Source organism: Aspergillus heteromorphus (genome assembly GCF_003184545.1).
Source record: "Aspergillus heteromorphus CBS 117.55 chromosome Unknown BO70scaffold_1, whole genome shotgun sequence".
Taxonomy (NCBI): Eukaryota; Fungi; Ascomycota; class Eurotiomycetes; order Eurotiales; family Aspergillaceae; genus Aspergillus; species Aspergillus heteromorphus.
In genome coordinates, this window is record NW_020290406.1 from 1,167,107 (window position 1) to 1,179,878 (window position 12,772).

Genomic DNA, 12,772 nt, shown 5'->3' on the forward strand with positions numbered 1-12,772 from the left:
AGCGAACCTCAACCGCACTCGGTGGACAGCCTCGTTCTTCAACTATACCACCAACCAACCAACTGCCACAGAGGCATGTTTAATTGCCCAGTCATACCGCAGTACCATCATCGGCTTAAATTTTCTAATGCCACAAGCCACATCGAGCTACATATACTGAGCTGCCCTCAACCATGGCCTCCGCTTCCCCTCATCGCTATTTTGCCGAACCTGCTGCACCACTACTCGCCCATTCCCTCGTTTCCCACGCAGGGGAAACACTACAGTCGGGGCAGGATCCTCGACCCCACGGCACCAAGGCCTGGAACCTGAAAGACGACATCAAGACCGGCTTCCGGGACAGCAACGATGGCGTCTTTCAAACCGGAATCGTGATCGGTTTCTCCAAGCTGAGAAGCACGGATAAGGACAGCCATGAGGATGTGGATGTCGGACAGGTATGTACATCACTTTCCATTCCATGAGCTTTTCTGTATCTCCAATCTTTTTTTGCGTTTCAACGCTCGCTGGGTATTGTAGAACTTATATAAAATAAACCCACACTAACCAACCATCCCAGCTCCCCGACACCTCCTCACAACCCACCTCCTCAATTCCCCCTCAACCCCCACCCCCACCCCAAAGCCTTCATCATCCACCCCCTGACCTCCCCCCTCTTCACTCCCCAACGCCTCCTCTCCTCCCTCCTCACCACTACATCCACCAACACAAGCACAAGCAAAACCCCCCTCACCCGCCCCCAAGCAATCTTCCTCCTCGACTCCGTCCACCTCTACCCCATCACCGACCTCCCCGGCGCCACGGCAGCCATATCCCAAATCTCCCAGGCCCTCGCCCTCTCCCTCACCTCCCCAACCAACCCCTCCAACCCTTCCAACCCGCCTAACCCCAATGTCAACCCTCACTCCAATCCCCACAAAACCCTCCTCCTCCTAACCGGCCTCGACACCCTCACCGAATCCAGCATCCGATCCTCCAACGCCCTCCGCGGCGCAGCCCTCCTCTCCGCCCTCCTCCGCACTCTCACCCAACTATCCCGCTCCCATGCGGACTGGCTATCCGTGCTGGTGGTTAATGGGACGAGTGCGGTGGGGGCGTACTCTCCGTCTTCGTCGGGTGGTGGGGATGGGAGTGCGAGTGCGAGTGCGAGGATGGGTGGTGGTGATGGCGGCATTCAGTCTGCTTTTCGGGCAGGGGCGCTGTTTCCGAGTTTGTTGTTGAGGACGTTGGATGGGGGGTGGATCGGCATTTGGTTGTTGGGGGGGAGTTGGGGAGAGGGAGAGGGAGAGGCAGAGGGAGATGGGTAGGAGTAGGGTATCTGGAGGGGGGAGGTGGTGGTGGAGGTGGTGAAGGATCGGGTGGGGGGTTTGTGGGGTGGTGGGGGTTTTGGATGGTGATGGGAGTGATTTGGATGTTCGGTTTGGTTTTGAGGGGGAGGGCTGATGCGTGTGTGGTTGTGTGGTTGATGATGATGGTGGTTGGTAGTGAGTGATACGTAGCCTTGAGGTGTTCAAATCAAAGTGGCTGGCTGGCTGGCTATATCATCTCATCTCATCTCAGGGCCTTGAGGTTGAGGGGGAGGGGGGGGGGAGGTGGGGGGATGGGATATGTTTACTGTCATCTGTTATGGACAGCCATTCTATTTTCCTGGATTAAATAGTAAATAGATAGATAGATATTACTATCGACACCAAGTAACTAACTAACTAGTTCCTCGGATGCGCGCCATCCGTCTATGATCAAGATAGTGATATGATATATGCTTCCCTTTTTTTCAAACCAAACCCACTCGAGACTAACTCCAGTTCGCATTCTGCTTTTTTGTTTCCTTCTCCCAGACAAACACAGGGAGGAAGGAGGGGGGTATCAACCAAGCAATTAGTAGGTTTAATTGTGAAAGGTGAAAAAGAGAGAAAAGTTAGAATGAAGCAGAGAGATAGACAGACAGACAGACAGTTAACTTCACTGCCCCCGCATCTGCGCGTTGTCCTTTTCGGCCCACATCCTCAGAACCGCTCTCTCCACCACGTTCTTCGCCTCCTTCTCGCATTTACTGAGATCAAGAGCAAGCGTAGTCTCCTCGAAATGATCGTCTTGCTGCTGCACCTTCAGCCACTGCTTGTGACGCTCGCAGCGTTTCTTCGTGCAAACGCCCCGGGACAGCATCTCCAGGTCGTCTTTCGTCTCGTCCATGACCGTGTCGCCGTCCGCGTCCGTCGCGTCGGGATAGCTAGACGCCAGGGCCTCCGGCGTGCCCTCCTCGAGCGCCTTCGCCCCGGGCTCGGAGAGCCGCCACTCGTCGAACTCCTCGTCCGACCACGCCAGTCGGGCATCGAACCCGCAGATGTCCTTCCATCCGCCTTTGGGGTCGTTCTGCTTCAGCAGTTCCAGGATGCTCTTGGACCGCTGGCGCACAAGCGTCATGAACGTGTTCCGGGCGCGCAGCATCTCCTTGCGATGGAGGAGGTCGTCGCGCTGCTTGCGCAGTTTTTCGATCTTGGACGCTTCGTCCGGTGAGTACGCCAGCCAGTCGACGTCGAAGTCCAGGCCGAGTTTCTTGTCGCGCGCCGGTTGGGCTGTAGCGTCGACGTTGCTGGTTTCGTTCGCGTTCTCGGTCTCGTTTTCTTTCGCGTGCTCCGCGGGGAGCGAGATGATGTTTTCGCCCAGCTTGCGGAACTCTTGCGCGGATGTCACGCCCGTGACTACCGCGTTGAGGTCGCCGGCCGTCAGCACGCCGCCTTTGCTGCCGATGTCTTCTGGGTCTCTTCGGTCTGGCGTCTCGGTTCCGTCGCGGCTGGTGCCTTCAACGGACTGGATGCCGCTCGTGGGCGTTCGGCCTGCGGTGGTGATGCCCTTGCGGGGCTTCAGGCCCAGGAGATTCCGGGTGCGTTGGAGCATGAATTCCCGGCCGTGGTCGTCGGAACAATACTTGCTCGGACTGCTCTGGTTGACTCGCGCCGGCTTGCGGCATTCTTTTAACCGGCACATCGGCTTCCATGTTGTCCAGCCTTTGCCTTGTTCTTTGCAGTTTGGGCCTGGGAGGGCTTAGTTAGCCGACTGTAAGGTACATTTTAAGGAAAGAGTCACCAAACTTACAGATGTATTTGTCGATCAGATCCGCGTCTCTCCGATCGATGTTGATACACTTCCCGTGGAACCAATCCTCACAGCCCCCATCACACCCAATCATCCACGTGTGATTGTCGGGCTTGCGGCAGATACAGAACACCTCGTCGTTGTCCTCGGAGTCTTCTTCTTCTTCTTCTTCCTCGTCGTCGTCCTCCTCCTCGACCTCCTCTGTCGCGGCGTTTTTGCTGCCCTTCTTTTTGTTGCCCGGAGCGGGTGAGCCTGCTACGGACGCCGCGCCTCGTTTCCGTCCTCCGGGTGTCTTACCAGTGCGAGAAGAAGGGGTGTTGGAACGTCCATCCACGCTTTGGTTGTCGGCATCGTTCAATTTCCTCTTCTTGGTCGCCATTTTTCTCCCCGTGCCCTTTTTGGTCGCGCTGGTCGCTGATTTCCGACCCGGAGGTTTCGTGGATGTCGCGGGGGATGATCGATCCGATGATGAAGCTCTGGATGACCCTCTGTTTTTCAGACTGGCGATGTTCTTCGGGGTCGGATAATCTCCGGCGAGACCGTCGAGTTGGGGAACTCCTGGCTTGGACTCGGGCTCTCCATCCAACGGGACCCCCTCTATATTTGTGTTGGAGGGTTCCGTCTTGACGTGAGGGACTGGGGTATCTTGCTTCACGGTGGAGGTATCTTCCTGCGCGGTACCGAGAAGGCCCCCGTAGAGGTCAGACCACATATCCGGAACATTGTCCCCCTCTGAGCTGGTTGTAGCCGCCGGAATCCTGAACCGTCGATGTATTTCGTCTGCTCTTTCAAACCCAAAGTACCCGCTTTGTCGCCAACCAGTCACGCCCACCACCTTGCCTTCTCTCACGACGATGTTCGACGGGACCAGGTCGTTGTGAACTAGACAGAGAGCCTCGTTCTCGTTCTTCTCGTGGAACAACAACTCCTTTTCGGATTCCTCGGCATCGGGCGGTAAATGCGAGTTGAGCCCACTGCATACGTAGGATGGTTGATCCGGACATGGATCGATACTTGCCAAGCGTTGCGATATGCGACGGCACTGCTGCTTGAATGTGTCGATCTGTTCCTCGGTCAGGTATCTCCAAGCCACCTCTAGAGTCACGCCAGGGATCCTAGACTCGACGGTAACGTTCTTCCCGTGGATCGTCCCACAGAAATGTATGACCGGTACCGCGACACCCAGCTCCCTGAGGGCATCCTCTGCCTTCCGCGCAGCGCTCAACTCATTCGCATTCACGCACGAGTATTTATCAATCGCCGTGTCATCCACATCTTGGTCGACTCTGATGATTACGCTGCCCGCAGCGAAAGCCTCCCTGCCCTCGGGCGCATTCAACGAATACTTTGCCGTACACAACTGATTCACAGTCCCCTCCCAATACGATGTCGCTTCGGGATCCGATTCGCACCACTTGGCGTAGCGAGGCTTAAACTCATCCGCCCGAGGGGCATAGCGACCGTACTGCGTGCTCCGGGCGAGGAAGGGGTCGTCCTTGGGGAGGAGGTCGGGTTTCGTTTCGTAGGGGTTGGTGGTTGGCATTTGATCGTTCATGGAGCCATTCGCCTGGCTCTGTGTATCCTCCGCCATTGCAGGAGCCCTTCAGTGGCCTGGTCGAGCCTCCAGCGCACTAATTCCGTGGATGGTCCCGCAAACGTCGGTGGGGGACGTTGGGCGCAAACCTGGGAAATATATACCTATCCGTCTTTGTCCAGTCCAGTCCAGTCCGAACAGCGGTATTCCAAACAGAGAAATGAAAAGAGGTTCAGATTGATTCCGTCGTGTCAGGTCATACTGGAGAGTCTGATGCAGGGAGGCACGAATAGATCGCAACTCAGAGCGCGACGGACGGATCGAGCGTGGTACCGTCGTGCAGCTGGCGATGCGGCGGAGTTCGGAGGTTCGAGACGGTCGGAAATCTCGACTGCGGGTTCTGCCAGCAACGGTGTCGGCGTATCATGAGACGATAGGGGGGTGGGAGGATTGAAGGGAAGCCCGGCAGGAGAGGGACTTCCTCGATCGACTCGTTGGAGAGAGGGGGAGCTGGTCGAGGCGCGGTCGGGCGACGCGGAGGTGAAATTCGCGGAGACTGGAGAGCCTGAGGTTGCGGCAGCTTCTGCGGCGGACTTAGCCAGGGCGGTGTGGCTTAACGCCGGACACGTCTTGCTTGCCTCAGGCCTGAAGATGGGAAGTGTGTGCAACTAATAGATAGTAAGGTGGTGTCAGTCTAGCCAACAGGTAAATAGTTAAATAGAATCAGATCAAAGGGCACGTAGGTATGGAGTATCAATCGACTGATTGATTTCAGATAGCAGCAACTGCTCACTGTTAACCACCACATCCACCCTCCGCCCATCAACACATATATCATAGTATCGGCACGACTGTGCTATGTGCGATTTCCCTGCCTGGTGGCCCCAGGCATCCTCTGCTATGCCCCCAATTCTCTTAAGCGTACCCCTCTTGACTTCTACAACATTCCCATCCCATTACCACCACTACTTTCTCTTCAAAGTCCCTCAGAGAGCCCGACCTGCTAGTTGCCGTGTACTGGCAAAAAGCTGAGCCGCAAGGGGCTTCCAGCTTCCAGGTCTTTTGCATACCCCAGATCGCCTAGAAGCAGATCTTGACTCGGGCCAAACACTGACACTTCAACTCGTCTTCGACTTATCTAGACACCGGATAACAGTCGTCGAATTACATCCTCCAAAAACGCGTCGGCTGAATTCACCGCATCTCGTGGCAAAGCACGCTAGCACCCACTCACCGGGGGGTTGACTGATTTGGGGAGCGAAACGAACCCGGACCCCAATAATGATAAGCTAGCCAGTAGCCACAGCCGGCTCCTGCACTTCAGGGTCATGCTTTGGCATCATCGCTTGCCTTGTCCCTGTCCCTGCTACTCCGTATCAAGCCACGCTATCATTCCTTCCCTCCAAGCTACCAACCGCTGCTGGTCTCGTCCTTGAATTGCATTGCCTACGTTGACTCGTTGAGGATTTCGGGTGGGCGTAGACCACGCGATCTAGTGGGGATCCGAATCTCCAGGCCCGAAGTTTCCGTTCCAAGGTTCCGACATCGAAGATGCGCATGATTAGATGATTCAACGTCGGTGGAGCAACTCAGAGTTGATCTTGATTTAGCCGGACAACCTGAAGCTCGTTGCTCTCAAAACCTCCCGGTCTCGCCTACGCCTATCGGTTCAATCCTGCCTGCCTTTCGTTGCGCTTCCCGGTTCCTGCGAGCAGAGCACAGCCCTCTTCGTCTTATATGACGAATCAGTATCCGATCTTGTTGGATCTCACCTTTCCACATCCGCTTTTACTTTCTGCCCTTATTTTTAGCCCCTAACCAGGCTCTCATGTCATTACGCGGATCTTCGCTATCGTCCCGATCCACATCATTCTGGTCACCAGAGTCACCCCCTCGGATACTCTCCGGGTTGGTTGCATAGTATTAATCTGCATCTTACCTGTTAGCCTTCACCTCTACTCCGTACTTTGAAACAGAGCGTTCAGCTCGATCGCGGTTTTCATATCCAATTAAGGGATTGGACACAAGCCACTGGTCCGATACCGCCAAATTTCTTTTCCGCGGTCACCGAGGTTGCTGGCAACCCTCTGGGCCGCTCATGCTTCTCTGCTCCTTCGCTATCGCACTTCTACTCTACACGTATTGACATTTCAAGATTGAAAGCCTGAGTTACTGAGCCAGTGCACTGCCGATATTTGATTTCCGATCAATCCCATCGACAGTGGTAACTGTCGTGCGACCACAGAACGGCAGAGTCGAGCCACAGCCACTCTTAACAGACGATTCTTGATAGACACCGCTCATTGCCCCACCAATCGAAGCTTGTTGGGTGGTCCCTGCTTTGTACGTCCGATCAGAGCGGCCTTGATTATGCCAGATGAAACGGGGAACACGAGCAAGTCTGCCACAGGATCTTCGCAAATGCGGTGGCAGTTCATCGACGCTTCTGACAATAGCCGGAGAACCTTGACCCAAGTGAAACGCCATGTAATGCAAGAATATATGCGCCAAAAGCGCTCCGCCGCAGGACAGTCTGTAGTGGAACCTGGAGGAACTGCCCTGGAGAGTGGGGATCAAGAGCAGAAACCACGTCGACAACCCAGGGCCAGTGGCTGGACCGAGGATGCACGTGAGAGCCGAAGGGAAGGTTCTCATGATGGCGACAAATCTGAGGCTTACCAGCAGTATAATGCTCGATTTATCTCCGAGCACTCACCCAAGCAGCATGAGCTGAAGGAGATCGAGGATACCCAAATCTCAGGGACTGTGAGCTATCCAGTCACCGACCCAGTTAATGTGCTACCTTACAGAGACATACGTTTCCAAAGCCATGTCCATCCTTCATCGAACCCTCCAAGGAGATATCCAGCCTGGTCCCAAAGCAGCAACTCGGACACCGGCACCATGACACCATCGTCCTCCGCTCCGACATCCCCAGTCGACATGGCGTTGTCTCCCAAAACCGTCCTCAGTGCCGCACGTACCGACCCTTTCAACACTTTGCCTCTGGAGCTTGATCTCGAAGGCCAGAGACTATTCGATTTCTATGTCAATGAAATGCCTGCTTGCTCGTACGGTTCCCATTTCCGATCACGAAAGGCGCATAATTGGTATACAGCGGTGTTTGTGCCAGAAGGGATGAAGGGTCCGGTGGCGTTTCAGAATACCATTCTCGTCCACGCAGCCAACACTTGGGTTTGGGTTCGCAACGAAGAGCCGGATGAATCTGCCCTTGTTCATCGGGCTCGTGCCATTTCCATGCTTCGAGAACACAGGGAACATAACCCCGGGGACTTTTCCGACGAGGTGATCATAGCGTGTCTCAGCGCTGCAGGGCTTGAAGACTTTGATCCTCGTCCAGGCCACAAGGAAATCAGTTGGCTTCATATGCGGGCTGCAAGGGAGATGATCCGAGCCCGTGGGGGACCATCGGCTTTTGAAAATACGCGGCTAGGCATGCTTATCAATTGGCAAGATTATATCCTATCAGGGTATGAGACTGAAGGGCCAAGCTTTTTCTTCGAGTACGATCCTCCACATACGCGGCCAACAGCGCCCTACGTCCAATCGCTCGCTCCGAACCCGGTGTTCCCTCAGACTGCATCATACATTACATCACTTACCGAGCAAAGTACCACGCACCACCGTCCCCTCTCCCCACAGGAAGAAATTCAATCTCAATGTACCGAGTTCCTCGACTTTCTCAAACGCTGTGAGCAGAATTCTATCTATCAGCGAAATGTGATCGGCCCAACGATGGCACCGATTCGTCATGCCGCCTTTGGGGAAAACTCGCTACTACACCGGATACTTGCAGCGCCTCCCGGGCTACGATTTACAGCCTCTGGCAACCGCAAGCAATTCGTGGCACGGCTGGTCGCGCTGATCATTCTCAATGCTGGTCTGTGGGATTACCGGAACTCTGTCTGGCGTAGCGAGACCTTCCTCAGGACTTTGGAGCAGGCTGTCTTGGACAGTGAAGTCAACACCAGCGGCTCGGTTGAAGCACTGCTGCAAATATTGCTTGAGTGCGATGATGGTGTGCTCAGCTTCACTGAGGGCGCATCTCATTTGCGTCTCCACACTGACGTACCGGACTTCACCCAATATTCACCCACTGCGCAGACCCAATACGGCCGGCCGTGGTTCGCAGGCCGGATGCTCAAAGTAGCCAAGCGGCTCAGCTTCGACACCTGGATGAATGTGAACTACTTTCTTTTCTCCTGTCTCACGTTGCAAACCAGTGTACCCTCTGTTTCGTTTTGGGAGAACGACTTGCTGCAAGAGATTCTAAGTGCGCCACTCACCAATTATGTGATGCCATCTCTGCAATGCCAATGATTCCCGACGGTAGTGTGCCCTCTGCAATGCCCCTCTGCTTTTTATCCCTGCTGTGCAATTCCAGCGCATGCTGCAGGCCTGGACCCGGTCTGTAATCGTGATCGTTTTCATTCCCTGTCGTCTTCATTGACAAGGCTTTGTTTAATACCTCTAGGCTGAAATGCATCATTGCATATTTCCTATCATTTTGGTCATGGATTTTGGCGTTGTTTGTTTAATATACCCAAGTTCGTGCGATGAGATATGACAGTACATCGTGTCCTCATTCTCTCTCCTCCCTTCTTACCCGAGCCACCTTGGCCCATTGCGGTCTACATAGGCTGTCATGGAATGTATCATTTTGGAGCTATCATTGAATTTGGATCATTGGTCTATCTATATACTATACAATGCTATTCTTATCTGCCGACCGACGCAGCATTGGCACCCGGTCTATGATCGGGAGCGTGACTGCTATTTTGCGAGCTAACAATCATAGAAGCATCCTTGCCTTCGATACTGGTCTGCGAAGGCGAAGGATCACCTACCTGGTGTGCCGCACCCTGGCGGTCTAGAACGAAGAGACGCTCCACTTCCTCAAGGGACTTGCCGGCAGTCTCCGGATACGCCACCCAGACGATGATGGCTGCGGCCCAATTGAAGGCCGCAAAACAGTAGAAATAATTCCAGCCCATGTGTGACCGGGCGATCGGCGTGCACTGTGCGAAGACCAGATTCAGGCTCCAGTTAGTGGCCGTCGCCACCGAGGAGCCTCGCGCGCGGATCGCCGTGGGGAAAATTTCGGACGGGTAGATCCAGGAGATGAGGCCTAGACTGGTGTAGAAGAGCGAGAAGACAAAGAACATGGCGATCGCGCCCCGGATCGCGTTGGGATTAGTTGCGCTCGCGTCCTCAAAGTTGCCGTATACCTGCCCCATGATCGCTTCTACACACATGCTGGCACCCATGCCCAGCAATGACGGGAGGAGGAGCTTGCGCCGGTCGACTCGATCGATAAACAGGATAAACACCGTGTTCCAAAACTGGGCCAGTGCTCCCCAGATTCCCTGGAGGATGAGCGAGGTCGACTGGCTCAGGCCTAGGATCTGATACAGGCTTGGGTTATAGTTCGAGATCACATTCGTGCCGGAACACTGAGTGAACACCTGCATGCCGCAGGCCAGCAGCACGCGATGACGCCAGCTGGGCTGCGTGAACAGCTGATGCCAGGAGCGGACGGTAGACCGTCGTTCCTCCGCGATGCTGTCACGGATCTGGACGAACTCGGATTCGACCAGCTGAGCGTTAGACTGTCCCTGGACGAGGTGGAGACGATTCAAGATCGCTCGTCCGGCGTCCATATCGCCCTTCCCAATGAGCCAGCGAGGAGACTCGGGAAGAAACCAGACGCCTGCGCTCAGAATCACGGCGGGGACGGCTTGGAAGGCAAGGGGGAAACTCCAGCTGAACGCTCCCGCGCGCAGGGAGCAACCGTATCCCACCCATTGCTGGAGGTGATTAGACCTGAGAGTCGAGATAGATGGATGGATGAATCAGACACGTACCGCGACCACAACCCCCAGCCCGATCATCCACTGCTGCAGGGAACCCAGAAAGCCACGGATACGGGGAGGGGATAGCTCACTCTGGGAGATGGTAAGCACCGCGCAACCTGCAAATGGGATCGAACGCAACAAGGAAGACATACACAGTAGACCGGAATGATGGCCGACATCATCCCCACGGCCAGCCCGGCGATCAAACGGCCCACGAAGAGCATGGCCACGTTGACGGCGCCCGCTTGCAAGGCGGCCCCCAAGCTAGCGAGGAGGCCGCCGGTGAAGAGCACCGGGCGTCTCCCCCACGGATCGGAGAGGTAGGAGACAACGACCGAGCCCAGGATGGCACCGCCTGCGGAAGACACATCAGATCAGTCAGATTGGCCCGGACAGATAGATCATCTATCTCATCGGCGGATGTATCCGAACCATTATAGGACGCGACAATCCCGCCGGTGGCGGCGTCGGAGGGATTGTGGAAACGAAGCTTGAACGAGTCCTGATCGATAACCGAGGAGATCACGCCTGAGTCATAGCCAAACAGAAAGGATCCGAGCGTGGCAAAGAGGCAGCAGAGGGTGACGAGAAGATAGGGCATGGTCCTCCAACGCCCAGCTGGGGGGGGTTTATTGGGTGCGGTTGGCGGGGTGGCTGCGACAGCGCTGTTGTTTCTTATCCATGAAGGTATGTATCCCTTGGGTTCTAGATGCGGTTCGATCTGGAGGAGTATGGCATAACCCTATTCGGCGCTGTCACCCAGTTGGGATCCGTCCGACCACACGACCAGGATGACAACGGAGAGAGGGGGGGGGGGGAGACACTGAAGGAAGAAGCTAATTGCTGAGGATCCAGGCGGCTGCCAGCAATCAAACTTTGAGCTCTGCAGAGGGAGACTGGATGACAGATTCAGGGGAGGGGGGGGGGGGGGGGAGAAAGAGGCCGGAGGTCCAGCTGGGAAAACCGGCCGTCAGACTGCGCGTGGAGGATGAGAGGATGAGACGCCGCGCAGTTGGTTAGGGTCTGCCTCGCTGCACTCCACCTATGAATGCCATTCTATTCTGGACGCGGTGGCCATGCGCCTGGTGACTGGCTACCGCCCTAATTCCCTATCGCTGCGCTTCCATGGACCAGGGCCTTCCAGCAAGTCCACCGGCCATCTCCCATCCTCGAATCACGGAGGGACGAGGGCCTGAAAGGCCGAATGCTTGTTTCCTGCATCGGACATCCGAGGCAGCGGTCGGCTTATTCGGCCTTGACGCCGAACGGAAAAACCGGGACTTTTGGTTTTTTTTTTTTTTTTTTTTTTTTTTTTCCCCTTCTTCTTCTTCTAACTACGACGAGGTAGGCTAGTGGTTTTGCGGGAAATTCAATCCAGCGGTCGCTGACTCGCTTGTTCCAGGTCTTTTTTTGTCTTCATGGCCCGTTACACTTTACGGCCTCATCGGGGGGAGAAGGGAAGGGATCCAGATCAGCCCTATTGAGCGATTTTCTGGACTGCCCTATCCCTATCTAAACCTACCTCGTGGGACACTTGTGCAATTTTATTTTTTTATTCTTATGGGGGTAAGGATATTAATCCCGCACATTTCATCAGTTGTGTGACCGACTCCCAGTCGCCATCTCTTTCCTCTCCGAACGGTCTGTGGAATCAGGGTCTGGGCATCTCGTCCTGTGCATCCATCCTGTGCATCGGGGTGGATCTCTGCCCGTCCGTCCAACTTTGCCCTGTCCATAATCAATCAATTCCTCACCACCACCCCATCACCACCAACACTCGGACTACTTACTATAGCTAGCTGCCACTGCTAGTTACTGCTGCTGTTCCTCCTGCTGAGAGAGCTGGGATCCCTTCTCCTAGGTATTATTCACTCCTCTGGCTGTGTTCCAACCACCTCCACCCCCCGTGTTGATTCCCACCCACGTAATCCCAGGAACTCCCCCCCCTCATTCATTCTTGGGCTCATCCCCTCGTACTTTCGGCCTCTAGACGAGCGAGGCGAGGAGCGAATCCCCGAGGCCTTTCCCCCCCCCCCGGTCTGCTGTGCAGTCTGCAGTCTGCACTCGTGCTGGCATTATTTCCGATCCTGGGACAGGTTTCCGTCTGGTTGGAGCGGGTCTTTTGGTCTGACTAATTCGCGCTGACTCCAATTCTTCTCTCCAGCAGAAGAAATTCCGTCATCCCATCCCATCCCATCCCATCCTCTCTCTCTCCTCTCTCTCTTTCCTCCGGCTATCAATCAGTCATTCCATCATCCTTCCCAAC

At 55.2% G+C, this 12,772-nt stretch overlaps 4 protein-coding genes across 4 annotated transcripts; 2 read left to right on the forward strand and 2 right to left on the reverse strand.

Moving 5' to 3' along the window:
• Positions 1-173: 173 nt before the first annotated feature.
• On the forward strand, positions 174-1,307 carry BO70DRAFT_391753 (uncharacterized protein; the record flags this gene model as incomplete). The annotated part of the gene is made up of 2 exons (XM_025546236.1): positions 174-441; positions 625-1,307. 2 exons carry the CDS (start codon positions 174-176, stop codon positions 1,305-1,307), a joined length of 951 nt encoding a protein of 316 aa, XP_025404078.1.
• Positions 1,308-1,767: 460 nt separating this feature from the next.
• Positions 1,768-4,639, reverse strand: BO70DRAFT_327430 (putative PHD transcription factor; the record flags this gene model as incomplete). Its single annotated transcript, XM_025540699.1, has 2 exons — positions 1,768-3,035; positions 3,097-4,639. 2 exons carry the CDS (start codon positions 4,637-4,639, stop codon positions 1,963-1,965), a joined length of 2,616 nt encoding a protein of 871 aa, XP_025404079.1. The 3' UTR covers positions 1,768-1,962.
• A 1,955-nt stretch (positions 4,640-6,594) lies between these two features.
• On the forward strand, positions 6,595-9,170 carry BO70DRAFT_7641 (sigma-70 region 2 family protein). The gene has a single exon (XM_025548701.1). It carries the CDS (start codon positions 7,001-7,003, stop codon positions 8,969-8,971), a length of 1,971 nt encoding a protein of 656 aa, XP_025404080.1. The 5' UTR covers positions 6,595-7,000; the 3' UTR covers positions 8,972-9,170.
• A 147-nt stretch (positions 9,171-9,317) lies between these two features.
• Positions 9,318-11,311, reverse strand: BO70DRAFT_357453 (sugar porter family MFS transporter). The gene is made up of 4 exons (XM_025542047.1): positions 10,939-11,311; positions 10,659-10,861; positions 10,516-10,596; positions 9,318-10,458 (listed from the first exon to the last, which is right to left on the reverse strand). Exons 1-4 carry the CDS (start codon positions 11,105-11,107, stop codon positions 9,370-9,372), a joined length of 1,542 nt encoding a protein of 513 aa, XP_025404081.1. The 5' UTR covers positions 11,108-11,311; the 3' UTR covers positions 9,318-9,369.
• Between the last annotated feature and the right edge of the window lie 1,461 nt (positions 11,312-12,772).